This window comes from Castor canadensis, chromosome 8 (genome assembly GCF_047511655.1).
Source record: "Castor canadensis chromosome 8, mCasCan1.hap1v2, whole genome shotgun sequence".
Taxonomy (NCBI): Eukaryota; Metazoa; Chordata; class Mammalia; order Rodentia; family Castoridae; genus Castor; species Castor canadensis.
The window spans coordinates 6,822,441-6,845,333 of record NC_133393.1 but is presented as its reverse complement, the minus strand read 5'-3'; the positions used below and the strand labels follow the sequence as shown (position 1 = coordinate 6,845,333).

Here is a 22,893-nt window from a genome sequence, read left to right as displayed (position 1 = left end):
CCTGTATCTTAGGAAATCCCTCAGTCTTGAGCAAACCAGAGTCACTAGTCACTCAATTTATTATTTTAAAGTTGCTAATTATCAATGTCCAAAATAAACATCAAGACCTCTGGTTGCTACTTTCAGTGTTTGAAAATTGAAAAGGATAAATCAAACTCTGATGGGTTAATGTTGCCTGTTTTAAATAATATGGATGTCAACTCTTAACTTCAGAATTGAACTTATTATAAGAGTTCTACACAAATTCTAAGTATTTACCTTGGTGTTTTACACTTTTATAAGACTGTGAGCCTTTAGGAAAAGATGGTTATATCTTACAGGACATAACCTATTCTATTTTCCCACTTGAACTCATTGAGGTGTGTGAATTAACTGGTTTAGTTGAGTTGTACCTATCACTGTTGTGATCCTATTCTGGAAGACATGGCAGCATTCTAACCAGACAGCAACCAAGGGCAACCTCACTGCTACACTACAAATCCACTGTGTCACAAGGAAGTAATTGCTTTCAGTTTTAACAAGATATGGTGGATCCTCGAAGACAATGATCTATTTTAGATGTGTGAGACTGTATGACAAGGAAAAATGTTGCACTAGATATTTTTTTGATAATACTGGAGTTTTGAACTCGGGGCCTTGTGCTTGCTAGGGCAGACACTCCACCACTTGAGCCATGCTCCCAGTCTGTTTTGCTGGAGCTATTTTTCGGATAGGGTCTAACATTTTTTGCCTGGGGCCAACTTCAAAGCACAATCCTACTACCTTTGCCTCCCAAACAGTTAATATTACAGGTATGTACCATAATGCCTGACTTATTGTTTAAGATGGAGTCTCACTATTTTACCCAAGAGAAAAAGAAGTAATTCAATTAGAGCTGCAATCCTGAAACTGTAATCCTCCTCATCGCTACCTCCAGAGTGGATGGGATTGCAGGCATGAACCACCATTCTAACCCTATTGTATTAGATTTTGCATTTGATTTGTAGGAGATATCAGAGAGTAAATGGTTTATTCTCAGGCAATTTCTACATCACATTCTCTCTGTCCTCCTTGGTCTACCATGGACAGCGTCCATTCATCTCAGTATGTTCTTCACATGCCCTCTGTTGTCCTATGTCTCCTGATTCCATGATTGTCCCTTATCTTTTCCTGCCACTTAAACTAGAATTTCCTACAAGACATCCTCTACAGCCTCTACCATGTTGGTTCTAGTCTTTGCTCAATCCCAAGGTTTTCTTCACCAAAACTTCTGAAGATTACCACATCTAAATCCTAACTGACTTCCTCTCAAACTCCTGCTCCCTATTTCCTGCAACCATCTTGGCATTTTCACATGAAAATCAGCATATGTCTATAAATAAAGTGATTGTGCTCCCTACTAAGCCCACTCCTCTCCGTATACCTTGTATTTCTTTTAACAGCACCCCTAGCTAGTCACCTGAAGAAAAACTACTGGTCACTCTAAGCTTCTTCTTCCTTTACCCTGCATAATCAATAAAGTGCTGCATCCTATCAATTTTGATTTCCTATTAAGTTTCTGATGCATGTACTTTCCCATAGTAACCACCACCACATTTACTGCTACCATGAAGCATACAATTTTCATATTAAGGCCAAAGTATATATTAAAATCCTAAGACGCCTAATGCATAGTTCCTTTAAGAAAGAGTTGAAACTTCATTTGCTGTCTGTAGAGGTTGCACAGGAGAAAGACGTCCCTGGAGCAGCACACCTGTACCAAGTGAAGGAATGCATCACGGTGTTTCACAGGGATTCTTGCTAGGGTCCTCTCAGGCTGAGACACAAGGGTCAGATCTTTGGGAGACTGAGGCAGGAGAACATGAAGTTGTAAAAGCAGTGACTGTCTAGGTGAGGGTAAGTACCAAAATAAACCTGTGTCTCTTACATACCTCATACTTGCCAAAAACTATTCTCTTATCCCCCACCCAAATTATATTCTATGCACTCAGGGGAAATATGTCTCCTCCTAAAATTACTTTAATTTATGATACTAATACTAATGAACTTTGACAGGGAACTTGTTTCTCAGGTGAGTGAGAACAGGAAAGGATTTGTAAAACCATGCAATTAGAGTAAAACTCTAATTAGTTCCAGCAAGTTAGCAAGCCATAAAGAGTGTCAGGGTCTACATGACTTTGCATCCCAAGAGAAGAGTCTCAGCGAGCTCTAATGAGCCCAGAAACGAGCACTACGACTGAGTAAAGCCGAGATTGACAAATTAAGATTAGAGAAAGGGTGCTAGCCTATTTCAATGTATTTACCTTTTTATGATTATTTTGTCTATTATAGGAGATTAAAAATAGTGTTGTTGTTATTTTAATTGAAATTTCATTTCATGGGGAAAATACATAGATCTAAATTTTTTAAAACTAAATTCCACCTACTGGTTGTCCACCCAAGCAAAGACAGTGTGCCACAGGCCTCGGTCGGTGAGTTAGGGCACTGGAGCCATGCATTTGCAGAAGCCACCTGAAATATACTCTGCATCCTAGAGGGACCTCCTTGTTCTGCAAGTATATGACTTCCCAGTGTAGTCCTGTTTCACGGACACGACTGAAACACAACAAATGGCACTCGGCTATTCCCTCTCACAAATTTTAGGAGGCAACTTGCAACACTGGGTTGAAAACAAGAAGACTGAAGTTCTTAGCCTTGGTACAAAACAACATGTAATTGGGCACAACAATATTGCTTCAAAGCATTTAATAATTTATAAAACACTTGCATTATCTTGATATTTCTAATTGCAATAGATAGCCACCAAGTATCTACCGGCTCAATAATTTCATGTATTTATATCTTGAATGCGTATTAGTATTAACCTAATACATGTAAATCCACCTTAAAATAAAATAAGTTACTAGCCATTCATTTCATCAAAGGACTCCATATTCCCAAGCATTTTGTACTTATTTACTTTAGATAGTAAGTTTTTATGGTATGTTTTTCATGATTTGATATGTGAAAGTCAATTTACATTCAATATTTCAAAATTAAACTGCTTAGAGACACCCTTGAAGATAGCGCTCCGTGGAGCTTGACGTCCTGGGGTTTCCCTCCTGTGGCAGAGGCACAGCCTTGACCCCATAACCTTAACACTTTACCATCACCTAACTATGGCCTTAACCCTTTGCCAGTAAGCAAGACTCTCTAAGGCCCATTTATGTTCCCCTCTAAGAAAGTAGCAGAAAGAAAGGATAATTTCTAAATATTAGTTACTAAAGAGGCTTTTAGCTCAGGTTTCAGATTTTGTTTATTTTTGTTTGATAATAATGCTGGTAACATCTTCTGCATCAAAAGTACCTCTGGGAAAAGTCATGTCTTGTCTATTTCTCCCTGTAAAATCTTAAAAAATAGCTTTCTCATTCATGTCTTTCATAAGGCCAAAGAAAAGTTTGACTGTTGTCTCTTTGAAACTTTAGTTTTTGCCCTGAAATAATGGGCTTAAAATACTTTTTTCTTTATCCCTCCACTGACACCACTTTGTCCTCTTTTCCAAGAAGCTCCTGATCTTACATCTGGAGAGCTGGCTGCCTGCTGCAACCCAAACACTGCTGTCTATTCCATTCCAAAGTAAGCAGTACCAATCCACCAACTGTTGTTTGCAGGCAGAAGAAGCAGTGCAATGTCACTGAACGTTATAGGTAATACAAAAAATAAGGAAACTAAATCCTTTGACCAATCTGTTTTCTTGGAATTCTGAAATTTCTGATTCATGCAAGCCAAAAGAGTTGAAACAAGGTCTGCCCACATAGGGAAGACAGCACAAATTCAGCAGGTTGTACACACCTTTTGAACTAAGCCAGATACACCTGCTCTTAATTATATACATGCACAGACACGCACACGTGTAAGCACAAACACCCACAGTGGAAGACTGAAAATAGTTGCAGATCCTTTGCTTCTCCTCCCAGAGAGATGGAGGTGATCATTCTCTTCTGAATCTGCAGTAAGTCTTGTGGCAATGGCACATGAAGGCCGTAACATGCTTCTCAGGCTGCTAAGACTGACTCAGAAGGCACAAAGCTTCCATCTCACGCTTTTGGAGCCCTCACTCTTGGGGCACTCTCTCTTAAGCTTCTTAGAATCTAGCTACCGTGCTGTGAGGAAGCCCGAGAACCTGCACAGCGAAACTTATGAGGAATGGACCCGAGGCCTCTGAGCTGATTTCCCTGGGTAAACTCTCAGCCAGTGACCAACATTAACTGAAAGCCACACAATTAGATCACCTTAAACCATGAGCCAAGTTGAGCGTTTAGATGATTTGACTGCAACGTGTGGGACCACCCAAACAAAAATACCCTAGCCTGGCCCTTTCCAGAAAAAAAAAAAATAGAAAATGAAAAAAAATAAATAAATAATGCAAGTGCTTTAAACTTGCATTTCAGGGTTGTTTGACAGGTAATGACAGAATACCAAAGCATCCAGACTCCAACTGCCACCATTTTGATGCCACTCAGCATAAAAAGGACCCCAGTAATTCAAGCCTAAATTTCTTCTCCCATTTGCTGTTAATTCAGAACAAGTGGGTAGACGTCTCTAGAAATTTTCTGTACCATCCAAATGGCACAAGGCTAAAATCATGAGATCAGCTCAAGCTGCAAAAACACCACCAATGTTTATAATGTTTGGTTTCTAATTACTGTTGCAGACCTAAATTTCTATATGTGTAAGTCATCCTTAATAAGATATCATCCTTAATAAGATATCATCTCAGATAAGAAAAATGTAAATCAAGACAATAATTTTATAATCACATTGTATAGAAATTTCTCCCCCCCAAAAAATTACTTTCTGATCATCCTTCCTCTTGTAATCAAACTGTGACAATGCCTAGCAATTTAACAAGGAAAAGCATTAAATACTGTCATCTTTGAACATCACATGGCTTTGATGAGTCCCTCTGCCATTTAAAGGTCCCAAGTATTGAAAATCAGAACAAACTGAACAACTGTTATAAAAGAAAAAAACAGTACTCTCCTATTCATCTCTTCAAATAAGAACAGTTCAAAGTGCTATGGAAAATGAAACAGTGAATTCTACCACAACAAACACACTAAAAAAAGATGCTGGCAGCTATATGATATCATATCTGCACCCTTCAAAACAGAGCCCTATCTATTAGAATTATGACACATCTTCTATTAAGTCTGCTCTGTACAAAAGAGGTGTAATCCTACCAAAGCTGAGAGTCCTTTAGAGGGAGCTCTGGAAGCCTCTTGCACAAATCCTCTCAGATCAGTTCAGGAGAAAACATGGAGGAGAAACTAGAGGGATCATTTTGTCAATTGACCAACTACGAAGGTTTGGGATTTGTATAGTAAGTTAGTTAGAACCTGTTCCTACTACTTAAGTAGTCTAGAATGCACCAAGTGGATTCTTCTAGTATTTAGAAGGTAAAGACCTTCAGACATACTTGTCTGTATGAAGCAAAGTTATGGTAAATTAAACCACAGAGCAAATTCTTCACGATCACCTCATGTACTGCATATTACTACATATAATACCACAGAGAAAAATTTACAGCTTTTTCAAAATCCAGTGTCTATAAAGACAGAACGCCTTGAAGGAAAATGGTACCATACTTAAGATAGTGATATCTTTTATTAGTACAGTAAAGGCCTATTTTTATGGAATAGGATGGGTCTGAGGTCATTCCACAAAATTGATTTCCCAGAAAATGGAAATAGGCAATTTACCCTAAGATTTTTATTGAAAAATTATGCTCCTCTATTTGAATAATGATGGGAACATTCTACACATTTCCTTTATTAATGAATTAAAATACACAAAACACCATAAAATTATATTAGAGGTTCAAAAGTATCACTTAAATCTTCTGTACCAGTCACTTTCATTTTGTAAAATCAGCAGTTCCATTAAAATCGTATTATGTAAAAATGGGTTTTTACTGTAATAATAGTTATTACCTATTTAGCTCCCAAGGATGTTGTGAAAATTAAATAATAAGCCATTGGAAAGCAAATACAAAGTGTCGCTAATACCAGAGGCCAAGAGGGGCAGCCAGATGGAAAAATGAAGGAAGAGAGCACCTGTCCATTACAAATCACAGCCTTCGTCTCTAACCCCATTACTGACAATATGCTTGCTATACAGTGGTCATGAGCACCGATGGTATCTCATTTAACCTTCTTAATACTATAATATATTAATTATAGCCCTCACGTTATAGATGAAGCTCAAAAAGGCTTACACCAACGTTACAGTTTGTAAATGTCAGCACACAAATGAATCTTCCATGTTTCTTTTGGTCTCATAGCTGGGCTTCAAATTCATTGGCTTGTTTTTGACTTGTACAAAGGGGTTACATTGTGATATTTCCACACACATATATATAATAACACCTTGATCAAATTTACTCTTTCTATCTCTCACCCTTACCTTCCCACTCACCTTCTTAAAATAATTTCAGCAGGCTTCATTGTTCTATTTTCATACATGGGTATAAAGGCTTTGGTGAAGAGGGGGTCAAACTGGGCTTCAAATTCTTGCCCCCACTTTTCAAAGTCCATTTCAAATGCTTCTTCTTCAAAGCCACTACTCCATTACTCAGTGGAGATCGTTTGAGTCTCTCACACTGTTGTATTTATTGTAGCTACGTGTCCTACTATGACACACTATGTGCTTTCTCAACCCAGCTGAATCAGCACCTGCTTGAGATCATGGCTGTATCATACTTTACCTTGTTGCTCAGATCATGAGTTTTTAAATAAATGTTTGTTAAACTAGATGGAAAGGGGTATTCATGTGAACAACTACATTTGCTACTCGATGCTAAGCAAACACTTTTACCAATGATTCATTTTATTAGATATCTGTTTGGAAAATTACTCTAGCTTTTCCAAGAGTGTGTGATAAATTAAATTCCTCAAGTAGAGTATGTTATACACAGTAGTTACTCAATAGATAGTATTTTTTGGTTTTGTTTTTATTCCTCAATAAGGGAACAATGTGAAAAGAAAAACAGAAAGTAGTATACTATGTAGCCAGATTTAGATGAATTAGCATATGTAGAGACAGTAACATAAAGAAAAAGATAGAAGATATAACATAGAGTTAGAGCAAGGGGTGTGGCTAAGTGGTACAGCACTTGCACAGCATGTACAAGGTCCTGTGTTCAATCCCCAGCACCGAAAAAAGACACAGGAGAGTGAGCAAGAGAGAAAACACTCTGAATGAAACTCTGCTTTTCTACTCCAGCTTCTTTACTTCCTAAGAAAAGTCTGAGCAAGTTACCTTGTTAGGCTGTGTCCCAGATTCTTCAGTTGTAAAAGCATGGATGATAACACAATATATGTACAGAATAATCATGAGAATTAAGTGAGAAAACCCACCATGATACCTCCTGCTCTCATTATCACAAAATCATTGGTAATCTGTTAAAGGATGACATTATTTTCTGCAGACTCATACAGTTGTTTAGTTGTGCTGTGTCAGACCTGTCAGCTACTAAATTATGGATGGCACCATTAAGCTCATACATTTCATCCATTTCAGACACTTACTGTCTCTCTCATGCCAGAGCTCAGGCTGGGAATGAAGGAAATCAGGATAGCCAGGGCAAAGTGAGAAATTCAGACAGAGGCAAAACCAAAACAAAAAAAGAGGAAGTAGCTTTAACTCAAAGTCAGAGGTCAAAATATCAGGAAAGGTTTGCCAGAAGTCAGAAAGGAAAAATTGTGACTGAGCAGCTCCTCTTGCATAAGAACCAAAATTGAGCAGCACAATGGACTCAAATATTGGCCAATAACTGATCCTTTGCTGATGTGAGACGAAAGGGATGCAAGAAGAGCAGACAGCAGTGGGAGGAGGGTAAGGATTTCATTATATATTGCGTGACTCTTTTACTCAGTTGTTTTTTCACTTGAAAGCTAAAAATAAAGAACAATAACTGGGTATATTTCCAAATCTTTAATTCTGTTATTCTCACAGTAACTTGAAAGGGCCAATTAAAAGGCACCTTATATGTATCTAATATCTATGCCCTCCCCCTTCGCCCCATAGCACAGATTTGTGCTATTTAAGAGCAGTGGAGAATTCAGGCACATTTCTGAGCTGACATGAACAAAGGAATGAAGGGTGCTAGAGAATTCCAGGACCACAGTGGATACAGACATCTGTGGTGCCAAACAAGATGGTTATGAACACTTCTCACTCAGAATCAACGCCCCAAAGGACACTAAAAGCTTGGCAACTTTCAAAAGCTTCCCTTGCTTCCTGCCTGGGGTGGGAGAAACAGCTTGCTTAGTGGGAAAAGCCATAGCCCAGAGCGAATCCACTGGCTAGAGTCATCAAAGACATGGCAGAAACAGAACAGATTTTTCTTTTCCATATAAGAATGACTCATGAGCTTGTTTATTCAAAAAGTTATAAACTCCATTGAAGAAGGGTAGATGAAGAAGAATCTGAGTGATGACAATAACTCAGGTTTGCATTGGGCAGCCCACTCTTGTCCTCATCTCTCCATGAAAGATTACACAGCCATATCACCAGTTCCCAGGAGACCAGTCTGCTTTGTTTTATCCTTTTATCCTGTCCTCATAAACAAAGCAAACAAAATAACACCTCTTTCATTTTATGCTTAGTCCTTTTAGAAAGAGAATGCACTTAAGAAAAGACCTTGGAATCACACTGCTTGAGTTTAAATCCTGACTCTGCAAAACTACAAAACATGTAATCCTGACCTTACCCTCTGTTTCTCTGTCTGTAAAAATGCACACAATATTCCTTACCTCACAAGGTCATTATGAGGGTCAATTTAGGCATGGAGAACAGTTCACGGCACACTGTTAGTTCTCAGTAAATTTTTGATAGTATCATTGTTACTTCACAGATGGCTGGATACTCTTTTATTTACTATTACCTTAAAAGGTTCAAATTAAACTATAAATAGAATCAGTCTTGGAGGGTAATATAATAGTTCTACTCAAAACATTTTCTTCTCAGGGTAAGGAGACTTTCTGGGGACTCTCATGAATGTTCTTTTAAGGACATGATGTGATTTCTGCATATGTTAGGAATTACCATTCTTCTATATCTGTGTACATTTGGAGGTAGTTCTAGATGGATGAATGGGTGGGTGGACAGGCTTATATAATTTTCCGTTTTGTTAATCTTCTTCTCTTCCAGAATCTTGAGAAATCATAGCAACAGAGGACTTTTCATTTTCCCTCACTCCTACATGTAAAATTTCACAAAGACAAAAAATAAGAAGGACTTATAAATTGTTCTCTTCCACCCCCTTGGGTCTATCCAATTTAAGAATATGGGAAACTATAAGCCTGTCCTTAAACATATGAAGAAAATTATCCAGTTATATGTTATTCTAATTCCTCCTAGCATAGTGATGACTCTTTCAACATTTTTTGTTGTTGTTGTTGTTGTCAGTATTGTGGTTTGAACTCACTCTTGCTAGGTAGGCATTCTATCACTTGAGCCACGCCTCCAGCCCTTTTTGCCCTGGTTTTGAAGGCAGGGTCTCGCTTTGTGCCCAGGCCAGCCTGGACCTTGATCCTCCTATTCTATGCTTCCTGGCACTGCCAGGATGACAGACTCATGCCTCTGCACACAATTTTCTTCCATTGAGATGGGGTCTCCCAAACTTTTTGCCTAGGCTGACTTGGAACCATGATCATTTCTGATCTCAGCCTCCCAAGTAGGTGAGGCATTAGCACCAGCTGACTTATTCCCTTTTTAATGAAAGCTGTCTGAGATTTTTTTTTCTGGATTTCATTAGACTCTGAAATTCCTCTCCTATATTAACCCCCCAGAAAGAGGGATGTAAGAATAAGTAGTTATTCATTTCCATTTTTCTTTATTGTGTTGTACAGCATAAATGAAACATAATCTCCAATCCTCTGTGGCCTGATCCCTTCTCTCTGTGATTATTCTCATGGGTTGCTTTACTCACTGGGTAAAATCAAGACGTCATCCCCAGGGCCTGGAATGGTATGGTTGTGTCCTCCCCAGCCCTCTTCAGCGTCTTGCCACGTTTCAGGGAGGGACCATTTTAAAGTTGATTCAGGTACAGAGGTAGTAGCTAGAATATAAAGGAAAATAACAAAGGTAACTATGAAAATCCAACCCATTATGCTAACATTCAGATCCTATTGTTATTTTAGGAAGCTGGTGGTATTATCACCTTCCAAAGTAACTTTTTAATATTTTATAAGCTTCTATAAAAGCATTTATCAACTGGAAAGCCAGTAGTCATCCAGTCCTTAGATTATCTCTGCTTCTGGGAAAAATATATTCTAATCTTATTAAACATTTGTGTTTTCCTTTATTATAAATATTATATATTCTTATCATGAATTACTTTGAAAATGAAAATAAAAACAATAATAATTGCCTAGAATCTCACCACAGGATGATCATCACCATCAACCTTTTATTTGTTTCCTTCCAGAATTTCTCAGCATTTTATGTTATTGAGATTATACCATAGTCCAGTTCTTATTTTGTTTATCCTAGCTATCTTTACTATGTACTTTCTAATGACATTAAAATTTCCTGTAAACATAATTTTAATGACTACATAATATTCTATCATATAAAAATCCATTACTTACTTCATCTGTGATGTCTGATATTTAGGTTTGTTCTACTTTAATTTTAGGTATAAATAATGTGGTATGAACCATCACTTTGAAAATCTGTCAGTAATCCTGATTATCTTCTTAACATAGATTCTGCCATGGGATGTCTTAATTACAGTATGATCTTCATAGACATTCACTTTTTTTTTTTTTTTTGCAGTACTAGGGTTTGAACTCAGGGCCTTGCTTGAACTCAGGTGTAAATGATCATCACCTTCCTTATTAGAACTGCCCTAAAAGGGCAGAGATATGAAAGGGAATAAAATACTGCCTGCCCTACCTCCTAGGAGCCAATAGCATTGTTTCAGTAAGTATTGGAAAGATGGAAACATGCATAGGCATTGAGAGTTCTCTTTAATTGTACCCAACCAGGAAGGGAAGCAAGACTTGGGCAAGAGAAGCTGCCTGAAGGAGGCAGTTAATAACTGAGCAGCATTTCAAAGGCTTCAAAGTTGTCCAGGAAAAGGGGAGGCTGCAGCAAAGTTATGACAAAGGGTCACACTCCAGATGGAGGGGTGAGCATAAGAAAGGGCAAGAAAGGAGAAAGCCCATGGAGGAACCATAGAAGTTGAGTGTTACCAAACCACAGAGCTAAAAGAGGTAAATGGTGAAGCTGGAGAAATAATCCAAGGCCACAAGTGAAGGGAATGAATGTGGAGGGGCCAAGGATTTCCAAACCATTAAGGTAGAAGTTCATCAAACTTCCAAAAGAATTGGACTGCAGTGATTGGGGTATCTATGAGGTCTCCAGATGGAGATGTACAGTAAGCAGTGGATGAATAAGAATCTGAGGGAGAGAGGTCTGAGCTGCATGGAGAGACAGATTTTGGCATCAACTCTCCAGAAGTTGTTTTTTAATCTCCGAGGATAACTGTGATAGCATCAGAAGATTTCCCATGTGACATGATGTTTGTGATGTCACAAACATGAGGTTCAATCAGTGATTTTTTTTTTCTATTAGAACCCAACTCTCTAGTAGTCATGGTCTAATTAGAACTCCAGGATAACTTAAAAATATATAGATTGTGGTCAAGCAGAAATCATAGGCAATTTAATGAGCTCAAAAAACACAACACACCATGGGAATGAGGCAATGTCTTGGAATAAGTCTCACTCAGAGAGAGGCTTTGTAAATGTTTTATGAACAATAACACTGTGATACCTTGTTATGCTTTCTTCCCATTTGCCTCCTTCTCAATATTGTACCCTATGCAATCCAAGTGGACATAGTTGGGGACATTAGTTAGAGGTGACCAAACAAGATGTTCTTAATGCTTCATTTACAGTGATACTTCAAACAGCAATGAATATGTTTCTCACAGCCCCAGTAAGCCTCAAAAACACTTAGTTACTTTTGTACCACAGGTAGTGGAAGCACTCTTTCCTTTTGTCATCTTCATTCATAGGAGGACTGCAACTATTTTTAATTGAACATACCTTATAGTAGCTATTTTAGTGAGTTAGCTGTTTTAGTATTCACAGATTTTATCACTTTATAAAGTCTTAAGAACATGTTTCAGTCTCTTATCAGAGCTGTTTTTATACAGTTAATATTAGGCTTCCTTGGGACTATTACTGACATGGAAAGTTTAAAAGAAAAAAAGAAGCTTACAAGAGCTAAAGAAGAAGCAGTTGGAAATACACTTCTTATCTCTTCTTAAATAATAGAGTCCAGAGATCAGGAATGATCTTGTTAATAGTAAAGAAATGAATTAGAAGCAACTATTGAATTTGGCAATCAGGGCATGGATGACCAAGACAAGAGTGGTCCAGGTGGAGTGTTGAGGTGAAAACCATATTACAGTGGATTAAGAAATGCCCTGGAGGTGAGGAAGGGAAGATGTTAGGTCAGATCATTCAAAAAAGCTCATTGAGAAGTAGACAGTTTTAAGTTGGAGACTCCCCTGCCCCTACCTTTAATCTATCTCCCAAATTTTTAGACAAATTAAACCTATTTCAAGACAAAAGTCCACAGATTTTGACCAGAACCAACATTTGTAATAAGGCCTCACCCTGCTTTCCTATAAAATTTTGTCACTCAGCAGCATCCAAAATTTGAGGTGGTCTCAAGTTTGATACATGAGTCAAATATTGCCTGCCACCCTTTCATTCTTCATCTACCATTTTTTGTGACTCTGCACCAAGAAGCTAGTCTTTTGGGAAGTTTTCAGGATAGTTAATCATCCAAAGGAGGATTTAGTATCCATAATTATGAGGGAAGTTGTGTTGGTTGGTTTGAATTGGGAGGCACTGAACCAAGGAAGCCAGTGAAAAAAGAAAGGCTGCTACATAAGATAGAGCTGTTCTCAGATGGGATAAAGTTCAAAAGATCCTGAAAGGGATGGGCTACACTGTTTTTGAAAGTGCTGGGATTTGCATTCAGGGCCCCATACTTACTCAGTAGGAACTCTACCACTTAACCATGCCTCCAGTCTTTTTTGCTTTAGTTTTTCAGATAGAACCTAACAATTTAGGGTCAGCCTTGGACTTGGATCCCAAATTCCTATTCTTCCTGTATTGCTTTGATCACAGGCATATGTCAGCAAGCCTGGTTTGTTGGTTGAGATGAGGGGGTCTCAGTAACTTTTTGCCTGGGCAGCCTTCTAACCGCATTCCTTTGGATCTCCACCTCCCGTGTAGCTAGGATTATAGGCATGTACCACCATACCCAGCATATGGGCTACTCTCTGAAAAGCCCCAGATGTGAGCAATCCAGGCTGTCCTTCCAAAGGGTCATTAATCAGAAATCTTCATGCTAGTCATTGACACTGACTAGATGGCCACCTATGCAGAGATAGCTCAGTATCCACCAAAGGACCTGGCATGAGAGGTTCTCCAACAGGTATTCCGCTATGAAATAAGGGCTTGCCCAGTCCATCCAACCTCTTGAGGAATCCGAATATAGGGGTGTTCTGAGAAGAGAAAATTAGGGGATACTTCCCCTTGGTAACAGTCATTGCAAAGGAAATTAAATAATTAGTTAGGTTAGCCATTTGTTTGACATCCCCAAGAGACAAGAAGACCCCATAAGGTCAAAGACCATCCAGTCTTATTTATTGTTGTTTCCTTCTACACCTCACACAGAGGCATTCAATAAACAGGGCACTCTGAGCTACCTAAAGGAAAGGAGGAAATAAACAGGAGACATAAAAAGTAAAATTCTATAGAAGTTCATAAACTTGAATCACATTCTTCATTGTCCAAGTACAGCGTAGTAGATATCAGTTCTTCTAACTCATAGTTTTAGTCCAGTACCTTTACCTTGATTATTTATTAATTCGAATAGGGGAATTCGATCATTTTGTGATTAGCATGAGCTCTGCTCTAACAGAACACAACAGTGCCACTGAAAATCAAAGAAAACTCTGCCTTTGATGGGATTTATCCCTCCTGCAAGTGTGTAGTTAAATTGACTCAAGATAAACAAAAACAAACCAAGAAATACATTAGAAGGTGGATATAACATTTAATCTTCTAGAATTTGGATTTTTAAATTAGCAAGATTTCACAGAAACATCTGACTTTGGGGTAGGGTTTATTTACCCTGATTTCCTGAAATTACCAGGAACAATTAAAGTTTAGAGATACCCTAGATTTTTCTTTGCATTTGGAGGGCCTAATGGGCCATCTGCAGATCTGGAGTCCTGTGTGCACATATGGCCCATAATTTATGAAATGTGCTTATTTACATGTTTCAATTCTAACATTCTATTGTTTTGAAAAATAAATGCACCCTTATATCTTTCTTTGACATGCAGACACATATTTTAATTATAGGGCAACACAATAGAGTTTTTGTCATAAAAGCATTAGTGCTGAAATTTGCCTGTTTATAAACACCATAATGTGGAGGAATTTGTAGAACTACTGCAGGATATTCTGCTTACCAAGCACTTCAATTTAGTGGGTTAATACTCACCTGAAATAGTTGGGGGCATACCTTCCTTCACCTCGAGAACCACTTGAATTTGACCTTCACCTGAAACTGAATACAAAAAGCCATGATGTGTTTCCCAATGCAACAAACATCCTAATACTCAAGATACTCATGTGTGAGAAAGATGGCATATGCTTGCCAGCCTAAATAAATTTTCAAAACAAAAATGACAAAGTCTTTGTTAGTTAATGTAACAATTGGTATATAACATTTCATTTTGACTGCTTTTATTTGATTAATTTTAGTTGCAGCAAGGTTCTCAAAGAGAATTGCACATACATAAATAGGAAGAAAAAAACCTCTAACCATTTTTTGCTTTAGGGACCAATAGACCAATAGTGTCCAGAAGAGTATATACCTCATATCCTATTTCCTCTCCATCATTTTATAGACCCAGTTTTTAGATTCATGCATTTTTCACCAATAGAGTTCAGATCACCCATGAGGTATATTTGCTTTACCTTTATCCAAACAAATTGTTCTTTTAATGAAGGCTTTTCCCCACCCCCCTTTCTCCTATCATCTTCCAAACCAACTGAGCACATTTAAAAGGCCTGGGGTTCATTAATTTTAAGTGTTCAATAAATTAGTGGAAATAATCAAAAGGCCTGATTCTTTCTGATAATGACAATTTGATGTCAGTATAAACCAGTAGATTAAGCTGAGAACATATGCTCCTTTGCCAGGAGAGGCTGCTATAATTAAATAGTGAATACAGATACAAGGTGCTCTCACGCCTGATTAATTAGTAATCAGGTGCACGAACTCCAGTTTTCCAGTAGCACCTTGTCTCTTATTGGTTAATTACCTTTCTGCCTTTTCAGATGTCATGTCAGCCAGCACTCCCACCACTGAAGGGCCCAATGCTACTGAAGCCTACAGCCTCAGGGCTTTGACCAAACTCACAATCTCCATTTTTGTATCCCCAGGACCCTAAGTCCTTTCTTCCATCACAGATGAGATAAATCAAAATTCACTCTTTTTAAGTACAAAGCATAAGCTTCAGAACACTACAAAGAAAACAACTCCTGAAAAGATCCATGACGATATGATGAGACCTTGCCAACTCTCCTATTCCTATTTCAATCATTTATACTTTTTTCTCAGTCACAAAATGCATGGGTCTTGACTTTCTCTTTGTACTGTCACATCTCCAGACAGGACACAATGATAACATGCTCTTGACATGTTCCACTTTTTTTTTTTTGTGACAGTACTGGAGTTTGAACTCAGGTCTTCATGCTTGCTAGGCAGGCACACTACCACGTGAGCCTCTCCTCCACTCCTTTGTTTGTGTTGGGTATTTTCAAGATAGTGTCTCAGGAACTATTTGCCTGGTGCTATTTGTCCTGATTTCTGCCTCCCAAGTAGCTAGGATTACAGGCATGAGCCACTGGTGCCCAGGATATTCACTTTTATTACCTCTTCCAAGACATTGCTTGAGTCATTCTTATATGCTGGTATATATTTCACCCACCTTTCTAACTTAAAAAATGATAAAGCCACCAGTCAACCATCTAATCTCTTTTTTTTTCTGTAAGTCTAACTCATACACTTCTATTACATTGATCCTGGCACCCTCTAGTTGAAAAGCATTTCAAATTCCATATTGTGATATTTATCCCAAAATTGTTCTCAGTTCAATAACTGTTTAGCTGTTGTATCAATAACTAGCTTTCTCTCCAAATGTTATTTCATTTTTCAGTGTTGGGATATAAACCCCCAGTCTTGAACTATGCTCCTGAGCTACAACCACTCTCTCCCATCAACAAATTTTTGAGGGAAAGACTTTTCTTTTATACCTTATGATCTAGATATTACTGGAAATATAGATACTTCATCTTCATGGACCAATTTAGAAATCACAACTTTACAGGGCTCTACTCTAGGTATCCAGTGCTTAACCAGCAATGGAAACAATTCTGCTCACTCCCTGAAGGCAAAAGGCAAAATAACAATAAACAATAAAAAAAAGTTAAGTTTCACAGGAAGAAAAAGAAAAGACAATATGGACAAGATGCCATCAGAAAATATGCAAAGGATGGGAAAAATAGAAGGCCCTTCTGCAAGGCAAAGGCATTAAACAATGTCACAGAATCAAACGCTAAGGAAGGTGAATTAGAAAAATTTCCAGGAAACATTTAGAAAGAGGAATCAGTTTATTTAAGATGCTATAAAAACCATTCTTTTTTAATGGTTTCCATGCAGTGTAGATCTTAGTTCATCTGTGAGCTCTTCTTTTCAATAGAGCCACTAAGGTAAGGAAAAATAATAAATGTTATACATCAGAACTCCTTTTCAAAGCTATTCCTGTCATTCAAACTCAAATTCACTCAAACCCATATCAATGAAATTATATCTGTATGAGAAATGGTAGGGGGAAGGAAGAATAGCAATGTTTTTCCCCCCCAACTAGATAGATGAAAACTTTTAAGGTAGAGGGGAAACAATCAATGCATCCCAAATGTCTTTAGTGAAAAGAGATACCACACATATTCATGCACCAAAGTTATCATTGGGGTAATTATTCCTAGGACTGAAAAAAACAACCCTCAACATATCTGACCCCCACCAAAATCTGCTTCACATTTCCCTTCATTCCCTTCATCCCTCACCCAGGCACTGTTCTGGGTAAACCAAGGCTTCCCGGCTCAGTGTTCTGTCATGTCTGCAGCTCTTTCACTGCACCTTATGGGTAGCTCCTGGTTTGAGTATCCACAGTTGTTCTCCAGTCTGTATACATTCACGATGTATACAGACATCAGGTGGCCCCACCACCTGAAGTATATTGAAAATCTATTGCACACTTTAAGTGTATGAATGCCATTGAGAGAAAAGAACCGGTATTAGTATCACAGAAGATAGAGAAAATTTATCAAAAGTAGGAAAAATTAGAAAAGTCTGATTGTTTAAACTATCATTCTACATGTCTCTTGGAGCTGGTTCTGAAGACATGAGTATGGGTCAAAAGACTAAATCTTCCAAACACCATTTCTACATCATGAAAGAAAACAGAGAGTGGTAAGAAAAATGAGGATGCTGGAGTCTACAGCCTGGATTTGAATCCTGGCTCTTCCAGTTCCTAAATCATTTCTGAATCTTACTTCATCTGAAAATAATCGGAGAGTTACTGTGGAGATGTTGAGATGGGATAATCCACAGAATATGCTTAGGACAGTGCCTGGCACATAGTGAATAAAAAATGTCAGCTATTAGCAAGTAGATATTACTAACACCATCATCATGGTATGCTCGCTATTCTAGGCACCACTTAACAAGGCTCAAGAAATATGCTACTCTTTTTTGCTCTTTTCACAGCTGTACCTAATCATGAGCTGTAGTAATACAGAATTGAAAGCAACTTAACGAGATCTGCTAAAGTCGGCTAAGTGTTTTGACTCTAAAAGGCTGTAAATGTGAAGTGTCATTTCCAATTTGAATACATACAAAGAGGAATGAAGATCATTTAAGAATAAAGGTATTAACTTGGGAAGAGTTTAAAAGCCTTACACAAGCTGTGATATTGAACATATGTTTTCTCAGTGCTTATGATTTCTGATTTTGTATTTGTAATGTGAGAATGGTTAATCTTCCTTGTTTATAAACGACGTCCCATTGTAGTTGATCCTTCCCAGATTGTAAGAAGAATCAGTTCTCAAAAAGAAGAAAAGTCTTTGGGTCAATTTTTGCCAAGTTATTCTGATGAGTGCTCTATGATCTAAGCTTGGTATAAACACAAACATTTAAGAGAACGAGAGAAATGTGCTAAGAAAATGGCTCCTGGTAAGAGGAGAGTTACCCAAATAGACATCATGTGACAGGTAAATATTGTCGTCTCTATGGTGCTAGGGAAATGAAAAATATAGTAGTTTTCTCCCTTAGTAGGTCTAATGCTGTTTTGAAATAATAAGAAGAAATAAGTACCTATTTAAAAAGGAAAAGACACATGGCATCTTAGTAAGCCACAGGTTCCTTCCCTACTTCATTCTTCCATTCATATTCATATTCTTACTTTGCCATTTCAGTTTATTCACATATCAAAGCTCCTCATTCAGTCCACATTTGTCTAGTGTGAGTCAGTCATGCATCACATAATGAAAGAACATAAAACAGCTACAATTGGTGTCTATAATTTTCACCAAATTCCACCCTGACTCATGATTCTCCACCTGCCCCTTTCTACACTGGATTCAAACTCCAGCTTTGACTTCCAAAACCAGACCTTGGGTTTGGTCCTCTCTCAACATTTTTATCTTCACTCACCATGCCTGGTACTTCTGGCCTCTTCTCCCCAGTCTACCTTATTTCCTGTAGGCTCCTGTTCTGTTTCTCCTGTCCTGTTTGGTTTCAGCCTCACAGAGACAACCTTGTAAGTCACCCTGACCCTCCAAACATGATCTTTCAAAGACCTTCATAAAAAATATATGAAAATCCTGTGTCACTCTTCTCTTACTGCCACTTATGGAAGGTTCTGGAGTGTTAAAGAACTTGATTGAGATGCCCACAGATATATCTGCATTAACCATAGTCCTGAGAGTTAGCGCAATTAAACCTTCCTAATTAACTCAGAAGAGAGTAATAATTGTGATTCTGACTCAAAGAAATGTTTACCATACCTGCATAGGTGCAATTATGATATCCTGGGCCCTTCTGCATACCTGTAAAAGAACTCCAATGCCAGTCTCAGAAAGAAGCATTCTACCTTTTTGCCCATGAAACAAATTTAATGAATTATATAACATCTCCCGCAGTATATGCTCCAAAATTGGCTTTTTCCCAGGAGCAGGTGTTCTTAGCAAGTAAACAGAGAGACCCTGATGTGAGAAAAAAAAAATCCTTGTTTTCACATTGGTTGTTTTTTAATGAATTCAACAACAACAACAAAAAAAAAAACCTTGCAGGCTACATTATACTCCCCAAACACAAAGTGTGTAGTGGTAATTTTAGTGACATAAAAGGTTTTAGTTTAGAGGCTATGGATTTTAATGTAGTTTAGAAAAAATAACTATCCATTGAACGCATGTTTTATGGAAAGCATTGTATAAGAAGAGGTTGGGTTTTAAAAATAAGAAATACATGTAGGAATTGATTTAAGAAAAAGTATTAAATAAATATTAGCAAGGGAGGTGTAAAAATGTGACAAAACTATGAAAATGGTGCTCAAATTTATAAAGTTTAGGAAGTATGGTGTTAGCTAGTAACTATAGAGTTTTCTTTTAAGTAGAAGAAGAATTGTCTTACAAGGACAGGTATATAAGGTTAGATTTTGAAAAAGCTGTGTACTAGAAAAAAATTGAGCACCAGGCATGGTGGTGTACTTGTGGAATCCCAGCACTTGGGAGGTTGAGGCAGGAGGATCATAAATCTGAGGCCAACGAGAGAGAGAGAAGACAGAGAGAGAGAGAGACGAGGGGCAGGGGTAGGAAGGTAGGAAGGAAGGAAGGAAGCAAGCTTGAACCTAGAGTTAGGAAAGCTGAGTTCAAATACTAGTTGCTCCACCTGTCACCTGTGTGGGTTTAAGTTAGTGACTTGGTATTGCTAAGAATGGGCTTCTTAACCAGAGTGATTCCTAAGAAGTCAATTAATTCTGACTTCTAAGTTTCCCTTGCTTCCTTCCTTCCTTCCCTCTTTATTTTTTCTCTCTCTTTCCTTTCTTTTTGGAAAATTTGCTTATAACTGGGGCAAAAATCCCTTTTCACATCCCAGCTACTCTTCTAGTACCTATACTTTTACTGCAAAGGTGAGTACATTTCCTACAAGTCAGTCCTCTACATTACTGGTGAAAGTCCTTGGGGATTGTTGAAAAATGAGTTTTCTATAAGAATGTAAATTAATTTATTAACTAGAATGTTATAGATTGCCTTAGAGGGCTGCAGCATGAGAGTGGCTGAAGAGTTGCAAACGATTATGATTCTACTCTGCCTACAAACTCCTCCCAAGAGCTCTGGAGAGCCAATTGAGTCCTTAGATCCTAACAGAATTCCTTCCAAAGAATTGCATGGGGTCTTCTAGAGTCACTGAAGAAGACAGGAGTCTAGAGAGCAGCAAGCATCCTCATGGCTCTGAGAATAGGAAACCTAGACAGCAGCCATGATCATAAGCCTAGACTCAAAGTGAAGAAGCCTTCCTTATTTGCAGAGTCTTCCAAATTAGCAGCCCTTTCTCTGGTCCATCTGTGTGATGTGACTTGAGTTCTCCAAATGAACCTGGTACACGCAATGAAATTCATCTGTCCATCTATCCACAGCAAGCTCACCGAGGAAGTCCACCGCCCCAGCTCATCACACACACAGCCAGCCTTTATCATGGTGGAGAACACATTTGGACACAAGTTTTGGCGAGCCTGCCAAGATATGTTTCTTTTTCATTCAGATCAGAACAAGGTGGTGCAGCAGGAGCCTCGCAGGTGGACCTTCTCAGCTGCCGTCTCACACAATATCCCAGCTCAGCTACATCTCTGCTGCTTGAGTGGGGGCTGTGGGAAGTCAGGAGGGCAACTGTGAATGGTTCAGCATCTGATATGAATTTATCACCGGCTGCTGGTGGGGTGGGGGGGATAAAGTAAGGGGAAGAGGCTCTGAGTATTTAATTCACCCTGCCACAACCCAACAGTTTGCCCTAAAGAGCCTTTTACCAATATAAAAGGACAAGGTCAAAAGTAAGTTGACCCCTGACAGAATGTACAATTATTAGAAGAGGGCTGTGTACGAGCAGCTGCTGGAACCCCACTGGTTCCACATTGGGCTTCCAAGAGTCAGAATATGAATAATCAACTCAAGATTGTTTTCCTCACCCCTCTCAACCCCCCCCACCTCTCCCCACCTTCACCTCCTGGTTTGGACAAGTCCTATTATATTTCTACAGGAAGAAGCATAGCCCTCCCTAGCAGCTGCAATAATTGTGCTCCTATTGTGATGAAGCCCTCCTCCTAGTCACCCCCCTACAAGTGGCCATTGTGAGAGGAGCGTCAGTGATTATACGCTCTGCCTGATGCTTTGGGGGACCCAGCTGCCTAAGTGCTGACACACGAGCATGCAGAAGGCCAAGGAGGGAGCTGGTGGAGGTGGAGGCAAGAGGTGGGGGGGAACACACGTCTGTGAGATGGTCTGACATACCAGACCTTCTGCATAAGTCAAGCCCAGAACAAATGAGGCTTTATCAGGCCCCAGTGATGAGGGGTCTCATCTCCCTTTGAAGTGGAGCTAAGCATGGGGCCTAGCAGCTTTTCCTCCTTTGGACCAAGCAAACATCCTTCTTTTGATATGCTACATGCTCATTATCTCTGCCCCATTTAATGATTTTTGATTGAAGGGTGGCGGCTGGGATGCCAAGAAGATCGTTAGAGAGGCTCCGTGCAGCCAAACCCGTAAGAAAGGCTTTCCTTGTGTCTGGGCCTAAATTTGGAATTTCTTAACAGTATGCACTTGTTCTTAGAGGGAGATAAGGGCTGAGCGTGAAATTCTTAATTAAGCAATAAATAGAGAGTAGGGTGTCAGCAGATGTAGCCAGTAGCCATGGCAACAGGAATCACATGAGCAAGAAAGCTGAGACTTAGATGGAGGCCTCAGGCCTGGGCCTGACTGACAGCTGAAGAATCCTACAAAGCTTGTAAACCATATTAATTAGCTGACTAATTATTTCATAGCATTAATGTAACTAAAAAATAAAAATAGTTTACCATGAACTGAAACTTCCCTGAAAAAACAAAACAGGGAAAAAGCCAGTGGGAAACTGGCTCTGTAAGGCAGAGGCATGAGCAGATAAATGGGGTTGCAGGATTTGACTTCAGCTCTGTCAATATGAAAGCACACTTGTCCTATAGCCCAAGCATGGCACAGAAGTAACTGTGGAGATGGGCCATTTCTCATAGCTTGCCACACACCACATCAAATATTGTTCTGCTGGGTCCTAATGCGAACTATCGTACACAAGGACTTACCTTGTGGCCTCTATTGTAAGTCATTCCTTGGGCAATATTTTCAGTGGCTTTGGAAAGGCAACCTGAACCAATCTCCTTAAAAGGTATTTTTAAATGAGTGAGGTTATCTTTTTCTGTGGATAACAATTGCTTAAATGGTATTAAATTTCAATCATGGCTACAATATACCACATATGTCATATGATCATGGACCTCAAGACTCTTACACAATTCAGTTTTAAAAAAATGAAAGAAACAAAGGCTATGACAAGTACATGGAAATCAAGGCATGATATTGCTAATCTTCTGGGAAAATAGAAAAGCTCTAGAGAAAAAAAGTCTATTGAGAAAAATTAAAGTAACATGGCATGCTAAGCAAACTTTAATATATTTGAGTG

General features: G+C 38.6%; 1 protein-coding gene across 9 annotated transcripts in view; it reads right to left on the bottom strand.

The window, feature by feature from the left end:
- Positions 1 to 22,893, bottom strand: part of Pkhd1 (PKHD1 ciliary IPT domain containing fibrocystin/polyductin) — a 468,594-nt gene that overhangs the window by 203,769 nt on the left and 241,932 nt on the right. For all 9 annotated transcript variants that reach the window (XR_012450616.1, XR_012450617.1, XR_012450618.1 and 6 more), the window contains 2 exons: positions 14,560 to 14,625; positions 9,953 to 10,081 (listed from right to left, as the gene is read on the bottom strand). Coding sequence is in view for 6 of the 9 variants with exons in the window: in XM_074081972.1 (XP_073938073.1) it covers positions 9,953 to 10,081; positions 14,560 to 14,625 (195 nt within the window). In the remaining 3 variants the exon portion in view is untranslated. The remainder of the gene's footprint in view (positions 1 to 9,952; positions 10,082 to 14,559; positions 14,626 to 22,893) is intronic.